This window comes from Spironucleus salmonicida, chromosome 7 (assembly GCF_000497125.1).
Source record: "Spironucleus salmonicida strain ATCC 50377 chromosome 7, whole genome shotgun sequence".
Taxonomy (NCBI): Eukaryota; Fornicata; order Diplomonadida; family Hexamitidae; genus Spironucleus; species Spironucleus salmonicida.
Window position 1 is genome coordinate 891,206 of NC_090602.1, and position 25,606 is coordinate 916,811.

The 25,606-nt window shown below is 51.0% G+C and overlaps 18 protein-coding genes across 18 annotated transcripts; 7 read left to right on the forward strand and 11 right to left on the reverse strand. All coding sequences in view use genetic code 6, as the record gives it.

Annotated features, from left to right (window-relative positions):
- Positions 1-337: 337 nt before the first annotated feature.
- On the forward strand, positions 338-6,400 carry SS50377_27302 (uncharacterized protein; the record flags this gene model as incomplete). The annotated part of the gene is made up of 1 exon (XM_067911094.1): positions 338-6,400. The coding sequence occupies one exon, from the start codon at positions 338-340 to the stop codon at positions 6,398-6,400; it is 6,063 nt and encodes a 2,020-aa protein (XP_067761781.1).
- A 22-nt stretch (positions 6,401-6,422) lies between these two features.
- Positions 6,423-6,707, reverse strand: SS50377_27303 (uncharacterized protein; the record flags this gene model as incomplete). The annotated part of the gene is made up of 1 exon (XM_067911095.1): positions 6,423-6,707. One exon carries the CDS (start codon positions 6,705-6,707, stop codon positions 6,423-6,425), a length of 285 nt encoding a protein of 94 aa, XP_067761782.1.
- A 213-nt stretch (positions 6,708-6,920) lies between these two features.
- On the reverse strand, positions 6,921-7,292 carry SS50377_27304 (uncharacterized protein; the record flags this gene model as incomplete). The annotated part of the gene is made up of 1 exon (XM_067911096.1): positions 6,921-7,292. The coding sequence occupies one exon, from the start codon at positions 7,290-7,292 to the stop codon at positions 6,921-6,923; it is 372 nt and encodes a 123-aa protein (XP_067761783.1).
- Positions 7,293-8,485: 1,193 nt separating this feature from the next.
- On the reverse strand, positions 8,486-8,890 carry SS50377_27305 (uncharacterized protein; the record flags this gene model as incomplete). The annotated part of the gene is made up of 1 exon (XM_067911097.1): positions 8,486-8,890. The coding sequence occupies one exon, from the start codon at positions 8,888-8,890 to the stop codon at positions 8,486-8,488; it is 405 nt and encodes a 134-aa protein (XP_067761784.1).
- A 588-nt stretch (positions 8,891-9,478) lies between these two features.
- SS50377_27306 (uncharacterized protein) lies at positions 9,479-9,940 on the forward strand (the record flags this gene model as incomplete). The annotated part of the gene is made up of 1 exon (XM_067911098.1): positions 9,479-9,940. One exon carries the CDS (start codon positions 9,479-9,481, stop codon positions 9,938-9,940), a length of 462 nt encoding a protein of 153 aa, XP_067761785.1.
- A 9-nt stretch (positions 9,941-9,949) lies between these two features.
- Positions 9,950-10,156, reverse strand: SS50377_27307 (uncharacterized protein; the record flags this gene model as incomplete). The annotated part of the gene is made up of 1 exon (XM_067911099.1): positions 9,950-10,156. The coding sequence occupies one exon, from the start codon at positions 10,154-10,156 to the stop codon at positions 9,950-9,952; it is 207 nt and encodes a 68-aa protein (XP_067761786.1).
- A 269-nt stretch (positions 10,157-10,425) lies between these two features.
- SS50377_27308 (uncharacterized protein) lies at positions 10,426-10,941 on the forward strand (the record flags this gene model as incomplete). Its single annotated transcript, XM_067911100.1, has 1 exon — positions 10,426-10,941. The coding sequence occupies one exon, from the start codon at positions 10,426-10,428 to the stop codon at positions 10,939-10,941; it is 516 nt and encodes a 171-aa protein (XP_067761787.1).
- Positions 10,942-11,651: 710 nt separating this feature from the next.
- On the reverse strand, positions 11,652-12,440 carry SS50377_27309 (uncharacterized protein; the record flags this gene model as incomplete). Its single annotated transcript, XM_067911101.1, has 1 exon — positions 11,652-12,440. The coding sequence occupies one exon, from the start codon at positions 12,438-12,440 to the stop codon at positions 11,652-11,654; it is 789 nt and encodes a 262-aa protein (XP_067761788.1).
- A 450-nt stretch (positions 12,441-12,890) lies between these two features.
- On the reverse strand, positions 12,891-14,384 carry SS50377_27310 (Aldehyde dehydrogenase; the record flags this gene model as incomplete). The annotated part of the gene is made up of 1 exon (XM_067911102.1): positions 12,891-14,384. One exon carries the CDS (start codon positions 14,382-14,384, stop codon positions 12,891-12,893), a length of 1,494 nt encoding a protein of 497 aa, XP_067761789.1.
- Positions 14,385-14,936: 552 nt separating this feature from the next.
- SS50377_27311 (uncharacterized protein) lies at positions 14,937-15,143 on the forward strand (the record flags this gene model as incomplete). Its single annotated transcript, XM_067911103.1, has 1 exon — positions 14,937-15,143. One exon carries the CDS (start codon positions 14,937-14,939, stop codon positions 15,141-15,143), a length of 207 nt encoding a protein of 68 aa, XP_067761790.1.
- Positions 15,144-15,152: 9 nt separating this feature from the next.
- Positions 15,153-15,614, reverse strand: SS50377_27312 (uncharacterized protein; the record flags this gene model as incomplete). Its single annotated transcript, XM_067911104.1, has 1 exon — positions 15,153-15,614. One exon carries the CDS (start codon positions 15,612-15,614, stop codon positions 15,153-15,155), a length of 462 nt encoding a protein of 153 aa, XP_067761791.1.
- Positions 15,615-15,631: 17 nt separating this feature from the next.
- Positions 15,632-17,515, reverse strand: SS50377_27313 (uncharacterized protein; the record flags this gene model as incomplete). The annotated part of the gene is made up of 1 exon (XM_067911105.1): positions 15,632-17,515. The coding sequence occupies one exon, from the start codon at positions 17,513-17,515 to the stop codon at positions 15,632-15,634; it is 1,884 nt and encodes a 627-aa protein (XP_067761792.1).
- A 77-nt stretch (positions 17,516-17,592) lies between these two features.
- Positions 17,593-19,794, forward strand: SS50377_27314 (Kinase, CMGC CLK; the record flags this gene model as incomplete). The annotated part of the gene is made up of 1 exon (XM_067911106.1): positions 17,593-19,794. The coding sequence occupies one exon, from the start codon at positions 17,593-17,595 to the stop codon at positions 19,792-19,794; it is 2,202 nt and encodes a 733-aa protein (XP_067761793.1).
- Positions 19,795-19,844: 50 nt separating this feature from the next.
- Positions 19,845-20,948, forward strand: SS50377_27315 (DNA polymerase sigma family protein; the record flags this gene model as incomplete). Its single annotated transcript, XM_067911107.1, has 1 exon — positions 19,845-20,948. One exon carries the CDS (start codon positions 19,845-19,847, stop codon positions 20,946-20,948), a length of 1,104 nt encoding a protein of 367 aa, XP_067761794.1.
- A 157-nt stretch (positions 20,949-21,105) lies between these two features.
- Positions 21,106-22,389, reverse strand: SS50377_27316 (uncharacterized protein; the record flags this gene model as incomplete). The annotated part of the gene is made up of 1 exon (XM_067911108.1): positions 21,106-22,389. One exon carries the CDS (start codon positions 22,387-22,389, stop codon positions 21,106-21,108), a length of 1,284 nt encoding a protein of 427 aa, XP_067761795.1.
- A 536-nt stretch (positions 22,390-22,925) lies between these two features.
- SS50377_27317 (uncharacterized protein) lies at positions 22,926-23,321 on the forward strand (the record flags this gene model as incomplete). The annotated part of the gene is made up of 1 exon (XM_067911109.1): positions 22,926-23,321. The coding sequence occupies one exon, from the start codon at positions 22,926-22,928 to the stop codon at positions 23,319-23,321; it is 396 nt and encodes a 131-aa protein (XP_067761796.1).
- A 9-nt stretch (positions 23,322-23,330) lies between these two features.
- Positions 23,331-23,861, reverse strand: SS50377_27318 (RabB; the record flags this gene model as incomplete). The annotated part of the gene is made up of 1 exon (XM_067911110.1): positions 23,331-23,861. One exon carries the CDS (start codon positions 23,859-23,861, stop codon positions 23,331-23,333), a length of 531 nt encoding a protein of 176 aa, XP_067761797.1.
- A 1,005-nt stretch (positions 23,862-24,866) lies between these two features.
- On the reverse strand, positions 24,867-25,586 carry SS50377_27319 (uncharacterized protein; the record flags this gene model as incomplete). Its single annotated transcript, XM_067911111.1, has 1 exon — positions 24,867-25,586. The coding sequence occupies one exon, from the start codon at positions 25,584-25,586 to the stop codon at positions 24,867-24,869; it is 720 nt and encodes a 239-aa protein (XP_067761798.1).
- Between the last annotated feature and the right edge of the window lie 20 nt (positions 25,587-25,606).

Consider the following 25,606-nt stretch of genomic DNA (forward strand, 5'->3'; position numbering starts at 1 on the left):
GGTACTGAAAACTGGGTATGATGATCTAGGTGATATATTTTTGGTCACGCCGCTATCAAGCAATGCCAGGAATGAGCGATACCTCATTACCCTGATCAATAGGATGGTAGTGTCGAACAGGTAACAGTGTTATACGCTTGTTCCATGGAGTTTGTTCTAAACAAATATCACTGGTCTCTTGATCGGTATTTGATCAGCGTATTTGTTACACTACTGCGTATCGTTAGAGAAGAATTGTCTGATAGATACTGGATGTAAACCCGACCGCGCCACTCGCCGCCTTCGGGCGTTGGCGAACATATCGGGCGGCCTTCCCGCTTCGCGCCCCCACTCCAAAATGCCCAAGGACGTTATCGTACCGGCTGTGTTCCTCAACAACATCTTCCAGGCCCACCAGGTCGAGATCGTCATGCCGCGGAAGCAGAAGACGCCCCGCGTGCCGTCCCCGCCGCTGTCCCCCACCTCGCGCGCCCTGCTCGAGTCGTTCGGCCTGCAGCGCGTGGAGCCCTCGGCGGACCGCATGCAGATCCCGGCCTACCTGACCCCCGAGGCGGTAGACGCTGCCAGCCGCGCCCTGGAGGCCGAGGCCGCGGAGGACCGCCTGCTGGGGCTCTACGCCCAGTTCTACGCCTCGCCCCAGCTGCTCCCCGCCCTCAACGAGGTGCTGCCGGCGGAGCTGCACTTCGCGCCCTACCAGGACTTCCTCAACGCGCCGGCCATGCAGTGCAGCGGCGCGACGAAGCGCCTGCAGCTCTCGCCCCCGGACGCGCGCCTCCTGGACGACAACGTGCAGCGCCTCCTCTACCGCGGCTTCCCCCCGCAGCCCACGGCCCACCCGGTGCGCTTCTGCACCAGCTACGCCCGCGCCGCTTGTCGTGGCTTCCGCACGGCGGGCCCCCAGCACCCGCGGGCCTGCAAGATCTCCCAGGTGTCCTCCGCCTTCGACCAGGAGGAGTACGAGCAGGTGGCCGCACAATTCGGGCTGTCGAACCAGTCCCGCTTCACCGACGAGTTCAAGGTGGAGGTCAGCAAGAAGTTCCTGGGGCTGGTGAAGGACGGCCCCAACCTGTACCGCTTCAAGAACATCATGCAGGAGTACGAGAACGGCAGCATCAACCAGGAGCTGCTGCAGTTCTGCTTCACGATGATCTTCTTCGGCCAGCTCGAGGCCATCTACTACTTCCAGCTTATGCAGAAGAACGGCATCCTCGACCCCCGCGGCGACAACTTCGGCTGGCCGGCGTGCTACCCCGTGGACGACGAAGTGGGCGCCATCGTGCACATCATCCAGCGCGTGGAGGCCTACTACCAGCAGTGCCTGCAGAAGCGCGGCGGCCTCATCCAGGAGCTCTACACCGAGGTGTTCGCGGTCCAGCGCAAGGCCTATGAGGCCTCGATCAACAAGTTCAGCGGCATCAAGATCATCAAGGGCGACGTCAAGGCCGTCGGCGACCAGGTGGAGGTCAAGGTCCAGCACCAGAACGGCTTCAGCTTCGTCAAGGTCCCCCGCGACATGTACGAGGCTGGGGCGAGCGCCCAGGTCCACACCGCGCATTTCAAGACGCTCTACCAGCACATCAGCGACCAGATCCAGCTCAAGCAGCGCCCCAAGAAGGCCAGCACCCAGCCGTCTGCCGCGGCGCCGCAGCCGTCCCAGAGTGAGGAGCCGTCCCAGGGGCGCCACCTCCTCACCGCCCCCAAGCTGGCGAGCAGGGTGGACGCCTCGTACCACATCCTCCAGCTCGTCAAGGCGGGGAAGCTGAGCAAGCTCACCGTGTTCGACCTGGACAGCTTCTTCCAGCTGATGATCTGCCTCAGCGCCAACCTCCACCTCGGCTACCCCAGCTTCAGCTTCCAGGAGTACAACCAGAAGTGCGGCTTCGGCCTCCAGCTCGCCATCCAGCGCAGCCCCTGCTCCCACTTCCTCGCCGCCTTCCGGATGTTCTTTGGCGCCCAGATGGAGTCCGCCGCCACCGCCCAGTCCCTGCACCGGCTCATCGACGTCGCTGTCCCGGCGTTCGACTCCCAGCGGCTCGAGGTGCTGAACTTCATCGAGGCGCGCATCGACACCAACTTCGGCGTGCGGGGCGACCAGCGGCACCTTCTCGAGTGCGGGGAGTCCTGCCACCACTGCACCTGCGACTACCTGGGCGTGTACTGCACCGGGAGGTGCGGCGGGGAGCTGGACCTGGACGTCGTGAACGAGTTCCGCGGGCTGCTGCTGTGCCCGGACATCTTCAACTACCGCACCGCGACCCTCAAGGCCGGCGTCTTCGTCCAGAATAGGAACGCGCTGCTCGCCCCGGCGGCCCAGCTGAACTATGACCTGCAGGTGCTCTAGGCGGCCGAGCTGATCACCCGCGGCAGCTTCGACAACTACCACCGCCGCATGCGCTTCGAGATGGGGCTGCTCTTCGCGGGCTACTTCTCGCCGCGCGGGGTCAACATCACCCACCTCCGCCAGCGGGAGGGCTCCAAGTTCAGCGGCTGCTGCGAGGTGCTCCGCAACGCCGCCACCACCGCGAACGTCATCGAGCGCCACCAGTTCGACGAGCAGAGCGCGGAGGACATAGTGGCGGAGCTGGTCACCGCGAGCTTCGGGATGGACTACCTGGTGCTCCCTTGCAACGGCGGCCCCAACTACCCGCTGTCCACGCTCTTAGCCCCTGAGCCGGAGAGCCTCGTGCTCAGCAACCTCGCCAGCACCGAGGAGATCAAGCACATCCAGCAGCTCGACATCGTCGACAAGGAGCCGTTCCAGTTCCCGCCCATCGTGACCGACGACGACTACGAGCCGGAGGTCGACTTCTCGGTCCTGAAGAAGGACCAGAACATCATCAAGCTCAAGACGGTGACGCAGAACTACAAGATCCTCCCCGACGACATGTTCAAGATGCACCAGAAGCAGCACCCGGAGCTCTTCGACACCGGCGTCTTCCAGCACGAGCCCTACCGCACCCCGCAGAACTTCAACGAGACCCGCCAGCTGGCGAACTCCGTGCTCAACCGCGGGCGCTACTTCACGATTCCCTTCGGCTCGGAGGCGCAGCACGTGGCGAACGACGTCGTGCTCGACACCGACCTGGAGGACAACTTCACGCGCAAGACGGCCCTCAGCACCATCAAGTCTCAGTACCTCAAGTTCTCCACGCCCACCGGCGCCGAGGCCCGCGTGTGCCATATCGAGGAGGAGCAGCTGTGCTTCGGCCTCTTCAACCTGCGCACCAACCAGGTCCTCAAGCTCCTGGTCGCCTGGATGTGCGTCTACACGCCCTCGCTGATCAAGTTCCTGCGGCTCGCGCTCCACGAGAACGTGGCGCTGGCCTCCTTGATGGGCGCCCAGCACCTGCGCTACCGCCAGAACTTCGACCAGCGCCAGGAGCGCATGAACAACTACTTCTACCAGGGCGAGTACAAGACCTACGAGGACGACGACCCGCGGGCCCCGAGCGACGCCTTCTCCGAGGAGTTCGACCGCGAGGTCCTGGCCGTCGCCCGGCAGTACGCGGCCGCGGATACCGAGGCGGCGGCGCCCCCCTGGGTCGAGCACCCCACCTACGCGCCGGTGTCGCTGGCGAGCAGCCAGTTCCAGCTGCCCAGCATGCCGCAGGTCCTCCAGCTGCACCTGACACAGGTCTACGGCTCGGGCAAGATCCTCACCGAGATGGCGCGCTGCCCCGTCATCACGATCCCCATCATCGTGCGCACCCTCCAGAAGCAGGTCTTCCTCAACAGCTGCGCCGAGCAGCGCGCTGCCATAGCGTGGCGCCTGCTCTACCCGGAGTCCTACTACAAGTCCATCGACCACGCCACGATCTGCCTAGCGGGATTCGATAAGAAGTTCATGCAAAACAAGGTCTTCCAGGCCGACTTCGAGCGCAGGCGGCATGACATGCAGGGGTGTGTGAACCCGAACCAGCTCGACTGCTTCAACGACGTCAGCCTGCCCAAGATCTTCGAGGCCGTGTACTCCCGGCGCTTCAAGCTCAAGCCCGACATCTGCTACGAGCACCGCCTCCGCAAGCTGCAGGCCTTCGTGCCGCCCAGCGCCTTCAACTGGAAGTTCAAGATGACCTTCGAGGACCTCCAGCACGAGCTGCTCCGCCACTACCGCCACTCGCCCGAGAGTGCCAAGCAGCTCATGCAGCTCACCCGGCGCATCGGTGCCCAGTGCACCCAGCAGTTCGACCCCTACAGCAACGACTACAAGCAGGCCCTGCTGCAGAAGGCAGAGCTCAGCGCCTCCTAGAAGACCATATTCGGCCAGTTTCCCGCGGCCAACGTCTGCGTGCTTACGGACCTAATCGCGCACGCCCTCGATTTCCAGCCCTTGGGCCAGCCTCCAGTGCCGGACGCGGCCGAGGAGGAGGATAACTTCTACCTCGAGGCCTTCCTGTCCGACCTCCAGAAGACGCCGTCCTTCCAGATTAACGACGCCGCGAAGCAGCTGTACTCGGAGGCCGACGAGAAGAGCCTTTTCGACTGCCTCAAACAGGTCAGCTTCGACTCCGGCGAGATGGGGCTCTTCTACCGCGGTCAGCTCGAGAAGCTGCTCGAGAGCAACATGTACATCAGCAGTGCCTTCGCCGGCAGCGACATCAAGAACCTGGACAACGTCTACACGCGGTATCGCCCGCTCTCGCTCCCCAGTGTCACCGTCCGCAGCCTCTTCATGCTCCGCACCGTGCTGTTCAACGAGAAGTTCGACGCGGCCAGCATCGCCAGCATGATGGCGCCCGGCGTCTCGTACGCGGCCTACCGCGCTTTCATCGTTGGGCAGAAGGCCGCCCAGCAGGCCCTCCTCTTCGAGCAACTCGCGAGCCAGAAGGCGGTGTTCCAGGTCGAGATAGCGGCCTTCCAGCTGGAGTCTGTCAAGAAGGCCGTGTTCGACGACTTCTTCGCCCCGCTCCTCTGCGAGCAGGCCCACCTCAAGACGGCCTTCCTGGACAACGAGCAGTTCTTCTCGCTGAAGCTGCTGCACATCATCCTCACGCGCCTCGAGTTCTCGCTCCTCATCCTGGAGAAGACCTCGGACCTCACGCGCCAGTCCGCGGTCTGCGGCACGCGGTTCCAGCACAACATCCCCTACTCGTACAACGTGCAGCTGAACACCGGCTGCAGCGTGTTCGGCAGCGACGTCAAGGCCCACCTCGAGCAGCAGACCCGCGGCCGCATATGCGACACGGTGCCCGCCCAGGTGTCCCAGCGGATCTTCTACGGCCACCAGCCCTACATCAACCTCCAGAACACGGTCAACGACAACGCCCAGGGCTGCAAGTGCGGCCAGCTCAAGTGCGCCTTCTGCGGCGGCATCGGGGCGGGCTACAACGGCGGCCTCAGCGGCTCCATCAACATCAAGTACACCACGCCCGTCGATCTGAACTGCAGTCTGGCCAACGGGGCCTTCCCGGCGAAGACGCGCGTGCTCTACGACGCCCAGCAGATCACCGACGGCGGGCTCCTGCTGAACGACGTGGAGCCGGCGTGCTCCCTGCTGTACCGCCTCGCCCCGGTGATCCCGTGCTACAAGTTCGTGACGACCATCTTCAGCTCGGAGGATGACTTCAAGCAGCTGCGCAAGATGCGGCGGGGCTCCAAGAGCGAGACCAGCAGCGAGAATGACTGCGACGACGAGCAGTTCATCGCTAAGAAGCTGGAGCCTCCGCCCAAGCAGGCCCACCTGGAGTACTTCCCGGCCGACTACGGGGCCCGCCTGTGCGACGTGGTGACCCTCCCGCCCCCGCTGCCCTTCTTCCACAACGCGCGCCGCACGACCCCGATGGAGCTGAAGATGGCCGAGCTGGACTATGGGGGCCTGCCCGTGCAGCGGCCGATCGAGCAGAGACTGGACTTCTCGCTGCACCAGCACCTCAACCACTTCAGCCAGGTCCTGGCCCCCGACGACGTGGTCTTCTGCCACCTCAACGCCGAGATCCCCGACTTCGACGAGTTCCAGGTCCGCAACATCATTCTGAAGCCCCAGCGGCAGGCGGCGGGGTCCGAGGAGCTCTTCGCGCTCTTCCACCAGATCTTCGCCTCCAAGGACGACGAGCTCACGACCGAGGTCTACGCCGTGCTGGGCATCTACGCGTACCCCTTCCTGTCCCTCAAGAAGCACCTGCTCACCCTCGCGAAGCGCGTCGAGGGCCTGAGCCAGAAGCTGCTCAACCACCACTTCGACGCCGCCAACCTCGCGCTCTTCCGCTCCTCCAAGTCCACGCCCGGCAACCTCGTGTCCGTGCTCTTCGCGACCTTCGCGATGTTCTGCGAGCGCAACGGCCTCGGCGTCGCCCCCTTCCAGTTCGACCGCAGCTTCGTGGCCTTCCTGGCCGATAACCAGGAGGAGGTGTACTTCTGCGAGAACTACGCCGGCTTCCTCAACATCAGCGGGCTCAAGTGACGTTATTTTTCACTCCGGGCCGTCAAAACTCCGAGGCGTACGACGCGTTCGCGATGTCCTGCAGCCGCACGCCCCGGGACAGCTTGTCCGCCGGTGCCTCCCGGGGCGTGCAACGAGGTGGGTCCTGCTGCGTCGCGGCCATAGGGTCGTCTGTGAACCACTTCAAGAGCTGGTAGCGGACCCGGATACGCTTCGTCGCTCTTTGCGCGGGGAGCGATGTCGGCGTGAATATATCCTCGCTGGCATTAAATTAACTAAGATACATCGGTTCAATCTAAGTGCTGGAGCTAAAAGTATCGGCACCCATTTTGGATGGTAGAGTTTCCGGATCATATAGAATATTAAGATAAAATATATACTACGAGTTTTTAAGTATATTTATTCGTAAAGTGTATACCTGAATATTATATAATTTGGTATAATTATTGTAGTATACAATTCATTTTAGAGGGAAAACTATAAGGTATTAGCCATAATAATAAATTGTATACAGTAGTATTTAATTTGAGAATTAGTCTAATCATTGAATAATGAGGGAATATTGATTTTCGAAACTTTAAGTATTCGAGATTTACGATATGCATTTACTCGTTTGGACCGGAATTAGTGGAAATAAAAGTAACTCACCAGATGCTTCCTCTCGTAACGATACTGCTACTTCTTCGGGATCGTTGAAGCTTGACGTTTGGCAGCTGATTTAATAGTAACTCTCTATAAAGATCAACTTTATCTTTATTATCTTTAATTACGCCATCCCCTCCAGGAGAAAATGCCGGAAGATGCCATTTTACACTAGAAAGATCATGCGATTTTAAACTAAGAAACTCTGATGGTAATTATATGTTATTATTTTTTGCCTCAATATCATGCACCTATTTTTTTAAAGTATCATTTGGAGACATTATAATTTTTTTCGAACTGAATGTGAAAAAATCCTCTCTTTTATGTATTTTAGCAGCTTATTTTTCCAGATTATTATAGTGCTCTTTCGTGCGATTTATTTCGTCTAAAACTGACTATAAGGAAAAATCTCTTGACTTTTTCATTGCAATAAGGAATGGGATAATATATTTAATGAAATATATAGTAATTAGTAATTAATAATTTTAATTTGTTTTTATTTTTGAAATATGATTTATGATTTTTCGAAAAAATGTATATTCTTTACAATAATTGGTAATTATTTTTATTAATTTTTCTGAATAGTATTACTTATTAAACTAGCATCAACTGTCGATAAATTATTATTGAAAATCTTATTGAATTAAAATTTGTATTAAGATTGTCATTCAAAGTTATTGCTTGATGTTTAATTTAAAAATTATTACTCATAAATTATTATGATAATATGAATCACTATAATAAAACTGGATTTTAGGTAAAGTATAATACGCTCTTTTACAGACAACGCTATTTCTGTCCTTTACAGATTATTTCTTCTACTTTGCCAAGCTTTTATAAGAGTTCCAACTAAAACTTAACCGTTTCATCTGTTGATGGTTTGAAAGTCATAATTTCTATAGAATCATCAGAAGTCTTCTTCCAGTGCACATTTGGTACTGGTTTTAACATAGTTATAACACACCGTTAATATTGGGTTATTACAGTAAATTTCATCTGCGGAACGGGTAAATAATAAATGATTTATTGTGAGCTAAATGTCAATCTGAATAAAAAGATTCTTAAACTTTGGTTCTAATTTAAATTGGATGAGTATTGGAGAGATTAACTAGATAATTAGAAGCAAACCTCTGATAAAAAATTAGTTTTAAAATATAAATATATTATGGAAGGTTTCTTTTTCTATATTGGTTTAACGATATATCTTGATATTACATAAGTAAAAGTTATTTTTATAACATTCTTAAGTATAAAATTTAATTTAACAAAATTATGAATTAGTAAATTATAATCTTAGAATTTAAAAAATTAACTTAAACATTATTATTCAATTTTATATAATATTATAATAAAAATAATATCAATGCTTATTTATAATTTTATTGAAATTTTTATCTTGTAGTAATAAGGAAGCAGTTATTACAATAAAATTATTCTATCTTAAGGTATTTGGCAAATTATATCTCACTCCAAATTCATATCTATACAATCATCTGAAATAAGGGATACGTAGGAATCAGACTACTACGAACATAATGCTTCGTTTGATTAATTAATCAAGAAATTCATATTACTAAACGATGGCTTTATGGTTATATCTTTTTCTTTAAATGTAGAACGATTACTTACTGCAGTTAGCAAAAGATGATCATATGATGAGTTTCTCTAAGATACAATAGATTTCTCACTATATTTAATATATTCAATAGAATGAGTCTTTTATTACATAAACCCTGGCCTTTTTGGATTTGGAGGTAATCCTTTCATTTACTCTAATTCTAACTTTTACAATATATATTTTTATATAGATATATGGCAATATTACAATATTTTACTTAGACTAAATAATTTAATAATACATATATACATTTTTATTCAAAATTTACATTTACAATTTTAGACTCTTTTAGGAATTACAAAACCTATTATATTTTGTTTAAACTAAATTATGCAACCAATAATTGTAAAATATTCAATTATTGATTTAATTTTGAGAATAAGTTATTTCATAGTCGTCTTATTTTCATATTGACTAAGTCTAAAATAAATCACAATTTTATAATGTTAGATATCCAATAAAGAGCTGACTAGCTCGCTAGCCTCCGTTGAGCAGGCGGTGGAGCTGCTGGGCCGGTTCCCCCGGGTCGTGCTCAACCTCAAGGGCGCCGCACGGCCCCCGCCCCGCGTCCAGCTGGAGGCGCGCCAGCTGCTGCTCACGATCCGGGCCCGGCCGCAGGCGGTGCTGTGCCTGGACCTGGAGCCGGGGCTGTGCGCGGGCTTCCAGTTCGTGTGCAAGCACTTCTTCGACACCGCGCACCACCGGAGCGAGCTGGGCTTCGACTTCGACGCCGCGGTCATGCGGGTGGCCGGTGTGGTCCCGCCCCTGCCGGCGCGCAACACGATCTCGCTCGCGCGGTACTACTGCGAGGACAACGAGTGAGCTGAGTCCGCTCCAAAATGGCGATGATCGGGCAGCTCCAGGACGCAGTGCGCGCGGTGCCCTCCTCCTACTTCACGGCCTCCCCCCGCTTCGGGGAGTACGTGGCCGACTACCTGCAGCTGCAGCTGGCGCTCTACCGCGCCCCCGCGGACCCCGCCGCCCTGGCCGCGCTCCTCCGCCGCCTCCTGCCCTACCAGGCCCCGGGGGCGTACACCGCCGCGCTCTCGGACGCCGCCGCGCAGCTGGAGAGCCTCCACGAGTTCAGGGCGCTCGCCGAGTCCGCCTGCTTCGAGCGCGGGCCCCTTCTCGCCCGCAAGGCACAGCTCGAGGAGTGCGCGTTCCTGGCCGACCGCGAGCTGGACCGACTGCAGCAGCGCACGCAGGTGGCCCCCGCCCCCGAGCTGCTGCTGCTCTGGCGCTGCTTCCTCGGCGGCCTCTTCGTGGCCTCGCTGGCGTCCTTCCGGCGCATGGCGCAGTGATCTCGTTGTTCACTCCAGTAGGCGGAATCCGGCCACGCAGCCCGCCTGCTGCATCACCTCCAGCTCGAAGAGCGCCCACGCCTGGGCCCTGGGGTTCGCCGGGTGCAGCACCACGCCGCCGCAGCGCTGGGTGGCCACGATGCCCGGGATGCGCGCGCAGAGGTGGTCGATGAGGTCCGAGGCCCCCAGGTCCACTGCGATGTCCGAGCAGTCCATTTCGGGTTGCGAACCTTGGTGGAAAGGAATGTATTATCGGACTATAACAATGTTAGAAGAAAAGTATACGAGTGAAATTAGTAGAAATATGAAATCGGTGATATTATAAACCTGTTAGTTTATTAATGTGGTACATACTTATTTAGGGGTTTATGATGGGGAAGCTTGCTACATTGATACTTTAAGATTATTGCCGGCCAAACTACTGTTCTTGTTCCACCCAGGAATATCCGATTATAATACGCTGACGACCCTGTCCGCAAAGCGGAATGGACACCTTCATCGACCAGATAATCGCGCAGTATGCAGCCCTGGAGTTCTACAAGCCCTCCCAGCACCTGGAGTCTGCACTGGAGCTCCGGCTCGAGACCGCCTACCAGGAGATGCTGCGGATCGCGATCCAGGTGCGCCAGAGCTGCGCCGAGGAGCCAGTCTTCGGGGTGCTGTGCGCCGACTTCACACAGGTCCGGCTCCTGAAGCGTCTCATCTCGGATGATTTCATCGCGGCCGCGGTGGTGAGCTCCAAGGACTCGGCGAGCGCGCGCACGTGCCGTAACGCGCTGATCCCGGTGTTCCAGGACCAGATCCGCGCAGAGGAGATGGCGGACTTCGAGTTCGACGGCGTCTTCTGCTACGAGGTGCCGGGGGACTTTTTCCTGGAGAGCAGGGGCCCGCAGGAGGCCGCCTGGACCGTCAAGGGTCGCTGGCTGATCCAGCTCGGCGCGGCGCCCCAGCAGCCCCCGGCCGGCGTGGAGTGCAAGGCGGCGTGGCAGGGGGGCGAGTGAGCGAGGCCGTGGTTCCCACTCCATTTTCACAGTACAAACACGGGACCACGGCCCGAACTGCCTCACATATACAGTTAGAGCCAGTGACAGCTTAATCCGGCGGCCACAATTCGCCCCTTCGGCCCTATTGCGCCACCTGCCAAAATGTACAAGCACCACAAGAAGATGCAGAGACAGCTCACGCAGAGGCTGGGCTTCCAGGACCCCGGCAGGCTGGCCCGCATCGACCCCTTCCCCGCGATCGACATCATCCAGCTCCAGAGCGACCTGCTCCGCGACATGTTCCTTCCCAACAGCAGCCGCATCAGCCTGGCCAGGGCGCCGAGCTTCCTCAACCCCTGCCCCGACAGCGCGGGCTCGGACTGCTTCGGCCCGTGATGAGGCGCGCCGTCTGGAGCGTCGCTGCCAGGAGGTCCAGCGAGCCGCTCCAAAGTCATTCGGCGCTGCAAAATATTTATGCAGCCCATAGTGTCCCGCGCAGTGAAGTAACTTGCACTCACTTTTCAGAGGTTCCTAACGCCCTTCATAGCTCCTGTGAGCGCTTTCTTACCAGAAACTGCCGCCACACGCAGCCTCCAAATCGCTTCACGGAATTTGCTTACCGCACTCTCCAATCTGCGCGCTATCGCCAGCCCACACGTCCCGAAAGCCGCGCCCCTTGTCGTCCCTGATTTCCCCCTCAAAGTCGACTATTCCGGCTCCTAACACCCTCATTTTCCCGCGTCCGCCATCGTGAGCTCGATAATGCGCCGCTGGACGCGGTCCACCATGTGGAGCGGGACCTCGATCTGGTGGAATCGCGTTTTGCCGGCCATCCCGAACTGCCCCCCGAGCAGCTTCTCGCACATTTTGCTCTGGAACAGGTGCACCAGCCCGCCCATGCCGACGTCGCCGCCGCAGACCAGATGCGCTGCGCGCTCCGCCGCGGTGACGCTCATGTTCGTGAGGCCCGAAAGCTCGCGGAAAGCGGACTCGGCCGAGTTGTAGAAGCTCTAGCAGGCCGAAACGAGCCCCGCAGCTTGCCGTTTGGCCTGATTCTGCTGCGTCTCGTCCAGCTGATCGTCCAGCTGATCGTCCAGCTGCTGGCTCGGCATGCGGTTGTACTTGCGCTTGTAGCGCAGGACGAGGTCAAGTAGGAACAGCTCCTCGGTGGTAACCTTGATTTTTAGCTGCTGCGCCTGCGCCTTCGTGTAGCGCACAAGCACGAGCTGCAAGATATCTGACGTCTCCTCGACTCGCGGAATTTGGAGGTGCAGCTTTTCGGTGGAGTCGATGAAGTCTGCGAACTGGAAGTTTCGTGAGAGGCAGAGTCTGAAGAACTGTGAGCGCAGGAAGCCCGTCTGCGTTCGCTCGATAATTTGGTCGTGGAGAGAGGATAATGTTGCAAATGCGTGCGATTCCAGCGTTATTTGCTGGTTGGAATTAAACTTGTAGTCTGGCGAATCGATCGTTGAAAGCGGTGAAAGGGAGTAGATGGTGATGTCTATTGGAATTGACATTTTTAGAAAGAAAAAGGAAGGGATAATTATAATTTAATATTATATAATATTATTTATATAAATCAAATGAAAATAATAAAATAGTGTAAAAAAGTAAAGATATATGAATTATTAAGTACCAAAAGAAGTTTGAGAGTTAAATAGTTAGATAAATGTAGAATAATTTTTAGAGGCATAATCACGGACACAATATTTTGATCATAATCATTTTATGCCTAATTCTATGTTTGTAAATATATAGGTAATATATACTCTCTTTGAGTTATAGTACGGTTGCTATTTATAAATACTATAATGTATAATAACTCTAGTATTATTATGTTATTCTATAATTTTTATGTAAACTCAATGTAAATAATCATAAATTTGATATAATATTAATAATTGAAATTACCAACTTTACAAAAAATATAATTTATATATCATGCTCTTCAGTAAATAGAATTAGTATCATTTGACCAGTAAATAAATAAGGCCTGCAGTTGTTCCAAGCGCCCAAAGTACTAAAAATACTAACGAAATTATCTTAACATTATGCATGAAGCTCAACCCAGGTAAGTTAAGCCCTATTTTCATGAAAAATTCGGGATTTTTCCTCATAGGTGGAAGTGTTGAATTTGCCACAAATGAATTAATTGCGTAGCCAAGGCCAAACATTTTGTGCTTTTATACCCACAAAAGTGGTTGGTAGTGAGAAAATACTTTAAAAGTCTCAATACCATGGTAGTTACCGATACCTGACTATCCTACTCCACCAAATGGGAGCTGGGAAATCTGATAAAGTAGGACTTGGTTAATCGATAATGCTCCTGCAGAGATATTTCTCATAAAATACTCTTTTTCTTGCTTCATATCAGTGAACAAATAAGCTGCTAAAGGTCTACATTGTAAGTTTGGAACATAAAATGTTTCTCTATACCACTATATTTAGTCATTTAATGATTTAAACTTGACAATAGGAAGAACATTACCGAACAGTTCTTATGTGAGTAATTCGTCAGTCTTATCTACTTCTATTAGAGTTATTGGATAGATCAAATTTTCTTTATCTAAGAAACTATGCTGATATATTATTTTTCTTGTTTTCACGACATCTTCTAAATATGCATATTTTTCTTTGCTAATAATCTTGCAAATATGTTCGTTGGTTTTAAATTTCTATTCGACTATTTTAATAATATCATTTACTACTGATTCGGTATCTGGCGTAACACAAATAAAGTTCGGTGCAATGCAAGTTTATCCTGCATTAAAAAATTTTCCTAATGATATCTAATATGACGCTTATTTTTTATTACATTTTCCTAAAAACACTGGATTAACACCTCCAAGTTCTAGAACACAACGATTTAAATATTAAGCACATTAAGCTTAAATGATCTTCGCAACCGGGATTGATCCTGTAAAAAACACACAACTAAATGGGCGGGGAAGTAACTAGGTATGGTCCATGAAAAAACAAAACAATTTATCTGGGAATTCTCTAGCTATTAATTCAAAAACTTTTAAAATATTTGGTGTTTATGGGGATCCTTTTAAAGTTACTGGACATCCTGCTGCAAATGCACCTATCAAAGGGACAAACGCTAAGTTTACTGGATAATTAAAGGGTGAAATAATTAAAGATGGACCAATCGGTCTGGGTATAAGTTGCGAAGTAGTATTTTTGAAAATCAAAGATTATTTTACTTTTTATGGTTTCATTAAAAACTTAAGATTTTTCTTGAAGTAATTTAATTCATGTATAACTGGCTCAATTTCTGATAATTCTGATTATCTTTAAGATTTATGCAGATCTAATACTAAAGCAGAGCATAAATCCTATGAATACTTTTTAAAAACCTTCTCAAATTTAAGTAAAATATCCATACGACACTAATAAGGTTCAAGAGCTCCATCTAAATAAGCAGCCTATTGAATTTAAAAAATTGAATCAAACTCCATTTATAAACGTAACTAAAAATTAAAAGTGTATTATAATCAATTTAACCAATAAAATATTTATTCATATATTAATATAAAAAGATACTATATAATAATATATAAATATTTATTAGTATACGATGCTAGTTTTCACTAAAAGTGGCATTATAATATTATTTAAATATTAAAGTACTTTATATTTATTATAATACGTTTTATTATTTGTAACTATATAATATAAAGATAATTCTTGCTTGAAATTTAAAATTTACTTGTATTATTTAAATTAAATCGTATTGTAGTTAACATAAAGCAGTATGGGGTGCTATTTAACTTGGTATCTCTAACCACTATAAACACTATGAAAAAATGAAATCATTTATCAAATCACAAACTATTCAATATTTTCATTTCAATTCTTTTAAAAATAATCTAGTATCTTCTATACTTATGTTTATTATTTTGTTATCTTCTTTTACAGATGCAACATAACTATAGTTTCTATGAGTTTCATTCGTATAATACTCTTATCATTGCATCAAAATTAAGTCCCACCAAGGTTCGCAACCAGAAATGGACTGCTCGGACATCGCAGTGGACCTGGGGGCCTCGGACCTCATCGACCACCTCTGCGCGCGCATCCCGGGCATCGTGGCCACCCAGCGCTGCGGCGGCGTGGTGCTGCACCCGGCGAACCCCAGGGCCCAGGCGTGGGCGCTCTTCGAGCTGGAGGTGATGCAGCAGGCGGGCTGCGTGGCCGGATTCCGCCTACTGGAGTGAACAACGAGATCACTGCGCCATGCGCCGGAAGGACGCCAGCGAGGCCACGAAGAGGCCGCCGAGGAAGCAGCGCCAGAGCAGCAGCAGCTCGGGGGCGGGGGCCACCTGCGTGCGCTGCTGCAGTCGGTCCAGCTCGCGGTCGGCCAGGAACGCGCACTCCTCGAGCTGTGCCTTGCGGGCGAGAAGGGGCCCGCGCTCGAAGCAGGCGGACTCGGCGAGCGCCCTGAACTCGTGGAGGCTCTCCAGCTGCGCGGCGGCGTCCGAGAGCGCGGCGGTGTACGCCCCCGGGGCCTGGTAGGGCAGGAGGCGGCGGAGGAGCGCGGCCAGGGCGGCGGGGTCCGCGGGGGCGCGGTAGAGCGCCAGCTGCAGCTGCAGGTAGTCGGCCACGTACTCCCCGAAGCGGGGGGAGGCCGTGAAGTAGGAGGAGGGCACCGCGCGCACTGCGTCCTGGAGCTGCCCGATCATCGCCATTTTGGAGCGGACTCAGCTCACTCGTTGTCCTCGCAGTAGTACCGCGCGAGCGAGATCGTGTTGCGCGCCGGCAGGGGCGGGACCACACCGGCCACCCGCATGACCGCGGCGTCGAAGTCGAAGCCCAGCTCGCTCCGGTGGCGCGCGGTGTCGAAGAAGTGCTTGCACACGAACTGGAAGCCCGCGCACAGCCCCGGCTCCAGGTCCAGGCACAGCACCGCCTGCGGCCGGGCCCGGATCGTGAGCAGCAGCTGGCGCGCCTCCAGCTGGACGCGGGGCGGGGGCCGTGCGGCGCCCTTGAGGTTGAGCACGACCCGGGGGAACCGGCCCAGCAGCTCCACCGCCTGCGCGACGGCGGCAAGTCCCGCTTTATTCCTGCCCATGTCAACAAGTCTTAGATCAGTGCTGCTGGCGAGCACAGCCATAAGCTAGGCGATGCAAAGATCGTTTAGCCCTACGTCACGGGCTACAAAGCATGTTAGATCCAGCATGCGCAGCAACATCAGGACTCCAGGTAACTTCCGGCGCAATTCACGGGTGCTAGACAAGTTTAGGTACCGCAGACGTGTTGCAGTCACATTACTGGAGAATACAGACAAACGCAGAGCCTCGCAGGCGATTTTCGAGTACGCTCGCTCCAGGACGCTGAAACACTGACACGGGCCACCACCTAGCTCAGGAAACTGCGCCCTACCACCCGTGAGATCCAGCCCACGTAAGGCAGGTAGTCGCGGCTGGGCCTGCCATGTTGCATCTGCACAACCAGCTACAAGCTGTCGCCCGTCTTGGAAGAAGGCCTGGACCCCAACTGCCGTGCTCTGCAGGCGGAGAGCCACAAACTCGAGTCCGACCGGAAGCCCATCGAGGACTTCCGCAAGTTTGTAAATCGGGTGGTCCACCACGAGCACCCGCAATTACTGCATATCCCGGATCTGGCCGAATAGCCTGCAGCCGCTCCCACCCAGAAATTATGCGCCTATTTCAAAATGCTTTATGTGCCCAACGTGCTCCAGGGCCTGGAACTTGCAGTTGGCGAGCATCACAGAATCCAGACCCCGCAAATCTACGGGACCGCGGAACTAGATGTTGTCCATTTCCAGGTGCCGAAAGTGCGCAGCTGCGTCACGAAACTGCCCCGGCTCGCGCTACAGCGCAGGGTCTCTGCGGCTCTGGTTGGCAGCAAGCAGCGAGCCCGCGCTGGCGAGCAGGGACAAAACATCTGAAAAATCACCCGGCCGCAGGCCAGAATTGCTGACGTCCGCCACGGAGCCCCCGCCCATCAGCCCGCGAACTTTTCCAATTTCGCGCGCGTCGAATCCCGCGAAAATCCGCGTGTCGGCGACATCCAGCAGCGCCAGCGCGCGCTGCGTGCGCGCGATGTCCACGAGGACGCCGAATCGGAGCTTGTTGCCTGCGAGGCTGATTTTGCGGAATTCGTTAGCCGCAAAAAGGGCGCCGCCGAGCTCCCGGAGGCCGCATGACTGCAGCGAGAGCTCCCGGAGGCCGCAGAGCGCCGGAAGTGGGAAATCGACGCGGCTTCCGGAGAGGTCCAGAATTCGTGCAGACGCGTGGCGCGTGATATTAAGCGGGCCCAGGGCGAGCTGCTTGCGGTAGATCGCGTTCAGGGGCTACGAGGTGAGCAGAGGCGGCCGCGCTGCGAAAATGCTGTCGATTACCGTGAAATCGTGAAACTCAGCGTAGGCCTCCTGGCTTCCCAGAGTTAGCTGCTTGCTGGCCGCGAATACGCGGTAAAAGTGGTCCTCGAGGGGCGCCTGCAGGCTCAAATCGTGGAATTACTGAAAGCTCAGGTGCGGGGTAGCGAAAAGCAGCAGAAACCGGGGTAGCGCCGCTAGCTGTGCGGTACCGAGCCGTTCTGCTGCGAGCTGGAGCAGTGTTTTCATCTTAAATTCAGTTTAATAAAAATGATATTATTATATAATATATAATACAATTTGCTTTCAAATTTCATTCCCCTTCAATGGACATCCAGGCACTCATAACGGACCACCTGGCAGCAGTTTCAGACCCGCTGATACACCCAGCCATTACGTCACTGATGGCACTAATTTTCAGGAGCCCCGCACCCACCCCCACCGCCCTGTCAAAAATTCTAGAACAGCGCCCAACTGATATGACGTTCTACAGCCAGAAAGCTCCCTCGAGCGATTTCCGGTCCGATCTGGATACAACCCTGCACATAGACTAGGAAATCAGCGATACGGCAGCGGTAGCAGTCCACTGGCGCGACAGGGACACCGACGAGCGCGGCGGCGACCCGCTCTGCGCATTCCACGCCATCGAGATGATGAGCGGAAATCTCTTAGAAGGGCCGTTTATAAACCTTATGTACCAGGAAAATGACCAGGAGGAGCCTGAGGAGGAGTTCAGCAAAACCGACTTCTACATCGAAAAAATCGCCCCAGACACGGAGCCGCTACCGATGCAGGCTGATCTGGACGATATCGACTTCGAAAGCGGCAATATACGCGAAACTGAGCTCCTGCACTTCGAAAATGGCCCAGATGTGCAGCTTCTTGACAGGAAGCCGAGCGAAACCGACCCAGCTACTCTAAACAGCGAAAATTCATCTCCCACGTTCCACCCCACCAAACCCTGCAACATACTCTCCCCGCAGAGCAAATCCCAGGTCCTAAAGTCCCTAAACGACCACTGCAACCGCCCGAATTCAGCAGATTTCGTGCAGACCGCAGAAGACTCAACCCCACTCACAACGCAGCAGAAGATCACGTTTGAGCTCCAAAATCACATCGCAGAAGTCACGCGCGAAATCATCAATAAGACGCTTCACATTCGCATGAATTCCGGGCTAATTTCGCCTCTAAAGCAGCCACAAGTCCTGAAACTTTTAGCCCAAAAAGACGTCGATTCACACTACTTTTTTGCGACCTCACAAATCGATATTCCAACGTATTATAATGTGTATTAGGAGGCCACCGGATTTTTTGTCTACAGCGAAATCAAGGATCAAGTACTCGTTCTAGCGAATCGTTACGTGATAGTAGAGCCGAATTTCAACGACGACGGCCAATTCGGGCTCCTAATGGTCGCTTATGACGTCAAAAATGCTGAATTCGTGGCCGTCAAAATGTGCAAAAACGTCGAATATTTCTAGCAGCTCCTGAACGAAATCCGCACTTTAATCTACATAAACAGCTACGACAGCGTAAATAATTACGAGAATTTCGCGCTCCTAAAAGACTATTTCATGCAATTTTCGACACTTTTTATCGTCTTTGAGTTCCTGGGAGACAATTTGTACCAAATCGCCCAAAAGTCAAAATCCGAAAAGGAGCGGAAAGTCGTTTTCAATTTGAATTCTTTGAAAAAAATTACTCAGAAAATCGTGCAAAGTGTGAACTTTTTGGGCTCTCTGGGGATCCTGCATTTCGACCTGAAGCCCGAGAACATCGTAATCAAGAACATCCAGCAGCCCGGGGACGTCAGAATGGTCGAAAAAGAAGCGGAATTCGACGATTACGCGAAGGTCGCAAACGTCATTTCGCGCGAATTTGACGTCCAGAAAGTGCAAAATTTTCCCGATTTTTCCGATTTCGACGTCGATTTTGACGTCAAATTGATCGATATCGGCTCGCACCAATTCTTCGAAAACGGCCAGACGCCGTACGTCCAGAGCCGCTTCTACCGCGCCCCGGAGGTCTTTTTGAAGATTCCGTTTGACGGCCGAACGGAGACGTTCAGTTTGGGCTGCGTTCTGTACGAATTGCTGACCTCAAAACCGCTCTTCGTGACGCACGTGGACTGCGCGAATTACGCGCACCAGCTGGCGAGCTTTATCGGCCTTTTGGGGCCCATTCCGGAATGGATGATTTTGTAGGGTCAGGATTCGCATTTGTACTTTACGGAGCAATACGAGCTTTTCGCGAACAAGGACGCGCTGGTTGAGGGCTATTACGACGAATTCGGCGATTAGACGGTCGAGGAAATCGAGTCTATTGACGGGCTGTACGTCATTTTGAAGCCTCTGAAAAAGGACATCAGGGAGCTGATTTAGGAGCAGTGCAAGGAGCTGTATGATGTGGATGAGCTGAGTAGCGATATGCGTGATTTGGTCGATTTTATAGCCAGCTGCCTCGAGCTGGACATGAATAAGAGGATGTTCCCCGAGGAACTCGTGAAAATGAACTGGATTGCAAAGTGATATTTGGCATATAATAATTATAGTATGTTTAGTTCCCTTCCAATTTTGAGATGAAACAGCTGCACCAGCTGCTTTCCAGCATGGACAAGCAGGATAAAACTCGGCCCAGCATGGATGTCTCCAACATGGTAATGGACAAAAGTGCTCCGGTCGTAAAAGTGTGCTCGAAGGAGCGGCTACCTTTTAAGTCGAAAAATACGCACTATTTTAAGAAGCTAGACGAGGAGATCAAGTAGTACGTCACGTGGGCTTTATTGACCGAAAATGAGCTACTGAAGCGTAACCAGTTCGTGGAAAAGGTCCAGCAGCTCGTAGACGCAATCGCGCCTGGATACAAAGTGTTGGTCTTCGGATCGCAGTCCTGCGGGATGGCCTCATATTTTTCTGACATCGATCTAAATGTTGCGAACCTATCAGATGCACATATTTAGATGCTCGTGCAGCGCCTGCAGGCGATCGCGCCGGGGACCAAATACATCAAGGCTAAGGTCCCGATTATCTCTGGAATAGCTCAAGAGCTGCAGATCGATTTCGACATTTCGTTCACGCAGAAGGAGGTGATTCAGCAGGATATCCTGCGCCTTTCGGGCCTGGCCCAGGAAGTAAAGAACCTGCTGGTCGTTATGAAGGCGTACTTGAAGCAGCGGAACCTGCACACGCCACACGTTGGTGGGCTGTCAGGACACCTGCTCTTGCAGCTCGTGCTGGTGCTAGTGCAGAACCGAGATTCGTACTTCCCGTACAAGAGGCAGAGTTACGGCTCGGCGCAGCTCCTGCTCGAATTCTTGCAGTTCTACGGCCAGATGTTTAACTACACATATATGTACATATACTTGAATGACAAAGGAGCGTACTCGCTGCGTGTGCGCGGGGACACCATCTACCAGAGGTGTATGTAGGGCAGGAAGCCGGTTTTGTGCATCATCAATCAAACTGCAGAAGTTGGTGGTGGCGTCTACAAGTTCGAAACGCTTTCCGAGGTCTTCGACAAGACATATCTGGACATGATGCACGTTAATTTTTAGAGCGTTCTGGGTCGCATCATTGGTGTAGACAGAGTGGGTATCAGGAGCAGGGAGCTGATCGGAGAGGGGGACGAAGAAGATGAAGATAAAAATGAAGAAGAGGATATTCAGGAGGTGTAGGAGGTATGAGTGACGTGGAATTTGGGAGTTTGCGATAAATGGGAGGTTGGGGTAATAGGTAAGTAGGTGTGTGCGATATGCATTAGTGACGTGTTATTGCCCAGTATACCAATCTGCGGCATTAGCGATATAAACATAAAATTATGTAAAATCTTATCTCATCATTTCACTGTTGAAGCACCGAGTTAATCGACGAATCGAAAGGGTCTGGTCTGGCGACTTTCGGCTGGGCGCTGGTTGAGGCTGTGGGCTTGCTGGACTGGGTCGGCGACGCCGTCGAGTTCCCATTTGCAGGCCTTTATCCCACAGGATTCTGCAGAGCTTCCACCGCCGTCTGCTTCTGCGCGCCCTGGTTAACATCAAAAACGTCATTATCCTCAAACGCGTCATTCTCATCGTATTTTTCCTAAAAACTGTCGTGTTACGCCAAGTTTCCAGTCTCGTCAAAGCCCTCCAGATCCTCGTTCTGGAACTCATCGTCCTCATCCACACCACTCGGCTGCGCGGCCAAACTAAAGTACACATCACCTGGCCTAACGATCAAATCGCCCTAGATGTATGCCCTGATGAAGCTCTGCGCCTCAGGGACGATTTTCTTGTCCTTCTGCAGCTTGTTGAGTTCGGAAACGCCGTTTGGCATGATAAGCATGTCGTTGCCGTCCTCGTCGATGACGAACGGAAGGCCCATTGGGGCCCGCCTGATGCGTGTCATTTCGGCGTTTTGTTGGATCGTCAGATCGCGCTTTATGTTCTCCTGCTTCTTCTGCAGGCGGTCGAAATCGGCAGTCTAGGCCTCCTTCAGCTGCCGCCTGCCCTGTTTGATTCTGGAAGCCAAATTTTGATATTCCACCTCAATTCGCTTGTCGAACGTCTCCAGCGCCTTCGCCACCTTGTGCGCGGCCTCCTCGTTCCGCTTCTGCTCTTCAAGTACGTCGAGCGCATCCCCCTTTACGCGGTATTGCTCAGCGTCAACATAGCGTCCCTGACGTACGAGCTGCTGTTATGCCCTCCTGAGTTCCAGGAGTGTTTTAGAGGCCTTGGGGATCATGCTGTTGATTTTTTCCAGGATTTTGCCCTCCTCACTGATGCGCTGTTATAAGTGCTTTTCACGCGCTTTTTGGAGCTGCTCCTGAGCCTTGAACTCGTACTGTTGTAGCTTCGAGCGCCAGGCTTCCTCGAGCTCGACGGTCTCCTCGTCTATGACGCGCAGCAGCTCGTCGGACTCCTACCGGTGACGGTCTCGGAGTCTTAGTACGCGCGCACGCCGATCCTCAAGGTAGAGCTCGTCGAGGCGTTTCTTGCACTTGTCTGCCTCGATGTAGTTGGCCTTAGCCTCGCAGTCTGAGATATGCTGCTATAGTGCGGCGACAAAGTCACACCTGGCGCGAATCTGGTCGTCTGATTCCTGCGGGATTGAGCTGGAAAGCACCGATTCTGGCCTAGAATCCATTTTGCGGAATTGGAGTGGGTAAAAATTGATAAAAATTATATAAGAATGAGATATTTGGCTTGTTAGAGGAAATATTATTATATTATATAATAACGTAATAAGTGTAGAAGGGGTTTTGAGTATAATATTAATATTATATGATAATATAGTTTTTAATATTAGCCTCATAATCCATTTTTTCACTCCTTCAATTGATTACAAACAGACCTGTACTGAGATTAATAACATGTTGATCAAGATCACTTATGACGTATTTTTCAATTATATTTTTAGCTGGCACGCGTATGCGTTTTTCAGTATTAATAATGATATTTTTAAGATCTTAAGATTTTCTTTACATATTTACTCATTCCATTCATACATATCATATGCTTTTACATAACTACCTATTATCACTATCTATCCCCTCTAGCATCTAATATTACCTCTAATTCGTTCTTAGATATCAATATTTCATCCCCTCACTCTTCATCATTTTTAATTTATATTATTATTATATATTAAATATATTATTATTATGTCACTCCAATAATTAAATGACAGTTTATAACTTATAAGAGGTATCCAATTCTTTCCTAGAACTACAGTCTAAAGCAGGCTTTCTTAAAATCACAAACGTCGAACTACTCCCAAATGGCCCATAGAAGAATGTTGGCAGGGCGCTGGCGTTTTATGGCTTTGTCGGAGTCGTGAAAGACCAAAAAATCCTGCTGTTCATCAATTAACTGCCCCAGAATAAGATAAACCTATTTAATTTCTCTATCAACATCAATGAAATTGATCTAGTGTGCCAAACGTCTGACACTTAGCTCGTAGTCTACATCTAGAAAAACCTGGTCCCACTAACCTTCTGCTGCCCGCCATCCCAGAATTCCCTTTTGATTAAGATTTTTCGCTCCTTTAACATAAAATTTTGTCAAGATTTAAAGTGAAGATTTTGCTCACTGACCATAGAACTTGGCGAATGTCTCCGCGAAGCATGTATCGAAGAAGCTCTGCACGCCCTCTCCTGTCTGTGCACTGAGCTTGAAGAGCCGGCAGCCGAGGCGGTTGAGTACAACCCGCTCCTCGGCCTCGCCAACCTTCTGGCCTAGGTCCGTTTTCGTGCCGACGAGGAAGCAACATGCTTTTGCGGGGTCCGAAACCTCTGCGATGAGATCACTCAGCTGCGCGAATGCGGTCTTGTCAGAGACGTCGTAAACGAAAACAAGTGCCTGGACGTCACCGTAGAACTCGCTGCGGATTTCAGCGAATTCAGGCAGACCCGATGCGTCGAAAAAATTGATTTTAACAGCCGTATCCTAGATCTTGACCTCCCTCACGCCGTAGTCGATTCCGATAGTTGGGAGGTAGCGCTTCACGAAGCGACCCTCGCAGAAGTTCTTGATTAGACAAGACTTTCCTGCTTTGTGCGGGCCCGCTACGAGCACTTTGAGCCGCACTGAGCGTGGAGGTGGCTATTTTGGAGGCATTGGGAAGGAATTCGATTTTGGGTATTAATTAATATATACTATATAATAATAATGTTTTTGGGAGATGTATATGGACGATAAATTGATTGAGGATCATATTTTTTGTTGTTCCAGGAGTTAGAACGTATGTAAACAAAAACTACAGAGAATAATGTGAGATATTATTTGAAAATTAGAATAAATTGTTTAAATTGAAGATATATAATATTAATTCAGATAACAAGCCGTTTGCTGACTTAAGCTAGTCAACTAGACTCAGGAAACTATTTCTCAAGAATATTAGTGTTGAATGTCTAAATTTATAGAAAGTTAAAATTAGAAAAATGCATATTAGGTATTCTGCTATTGACACTTTAACACTGCACTAACCGTTTATTTATAACATGGCGAGCTACCCAATAGTTTACTTTTTCGAAAGTGACCTAAAATTTTACCTAGAATTCTTGAAAGTGCGAGCAAAGCTTAACGACGTCTATGGGTTTTCAGAATAGGAAAATAAACGCTATGTACTCATTAATAACTAAATCGACACGCTGGTCATACCAGATATGGCGACTGCCGAAGAATGCCTCACTTTCACTCGCAACGCTGTCAAAAACTTCTCAATTACGACCTCCAGCTTAGCATCCATTTGCTTTAGCTCATAAATCAAAGCGAACCTCGCGCTCGCTACCATGGCGGCAAACCTCCAGGAGCTAATCCTCACTAACTGTGTTCTCACGTAGGGACATCTGAAGAATGCACCATTTTTGAAGAAATTGGATCTAAATAACTGCACGTTAGACCGCTTCGAGACACGTGACGACGTCAGATAGCTGGAGCGTATTTTTGCCAAACGTAGCCACTTCGAATACTTCACAGACGGTATGACAGCTGGAATTCTGCTAGAAAGCTGCATAATAAGCTGCCTATGCTGCGTGGAAAAGGGTTTCGAGCGGGCGATCCTGAGGGATAACAACGTGGCCTCGGTCGACACTGATACAATCAATACTCAGTAAAAAATCCTCACTGCAGCCGCTGCGTGGTCAGGGCAACCTGGGTCGGGCATTAATACGCGTACACTGGCGCCTTGCGGCCCGGCTGCGCGATGTCGTACTCTCTTGGAATGGGCGCGAACTCTGCCGCATGCTTCTAGCGCCGCGCCTCTAGTGGTTGCGTGCCCGCCAACAGCGCCTCCTTCGCGCCGTTAACTGGGGTCATCCCGTGCTTCCTGCGATCGAACTTTGCCGTGGCGCCGCCATAGATGTTCGAGGTAAAAGTATTTGAGGAGCGCTGGTTTTGCTGGATCTCGGGTGCATCGAATGAAATGGCGCTCTGGTTCATGGCACGGATCCTCTCTTAGCGCAGTGCAGCGTCCAGCTGGTGCTGTCCGTACTTTACGGACTCCCAGTTTGCTTTTTCTGTGGTCAGAAACTCGCGCCACTACTTGGGCTGCAGATCCAATGGCTTCGCAGTTGTCTTCATGAATGGGTTTTCAGGCAGCTTAAACTCTGCCTTTTACAGGTCCAGCAAGCGTGATGCCTTGCTAAATTCGGTGTCTCGCGTTATTTCTAGCGTGTCTTTGGGCTTGAAGGTGGAGGCGTGCGAATTCAGTTGCTCGAGCTGAGATGGCGTGTAGTTTACGTAGGAGAGATCTACGTCAAGGTTGTGCTTGTCTTTCAATTTCGAAAGTGTGGAGAGCACTTTCATTGTCATTTGGCGGAACTCATAATTATATTATTTCATATATAATAATTAAATATATA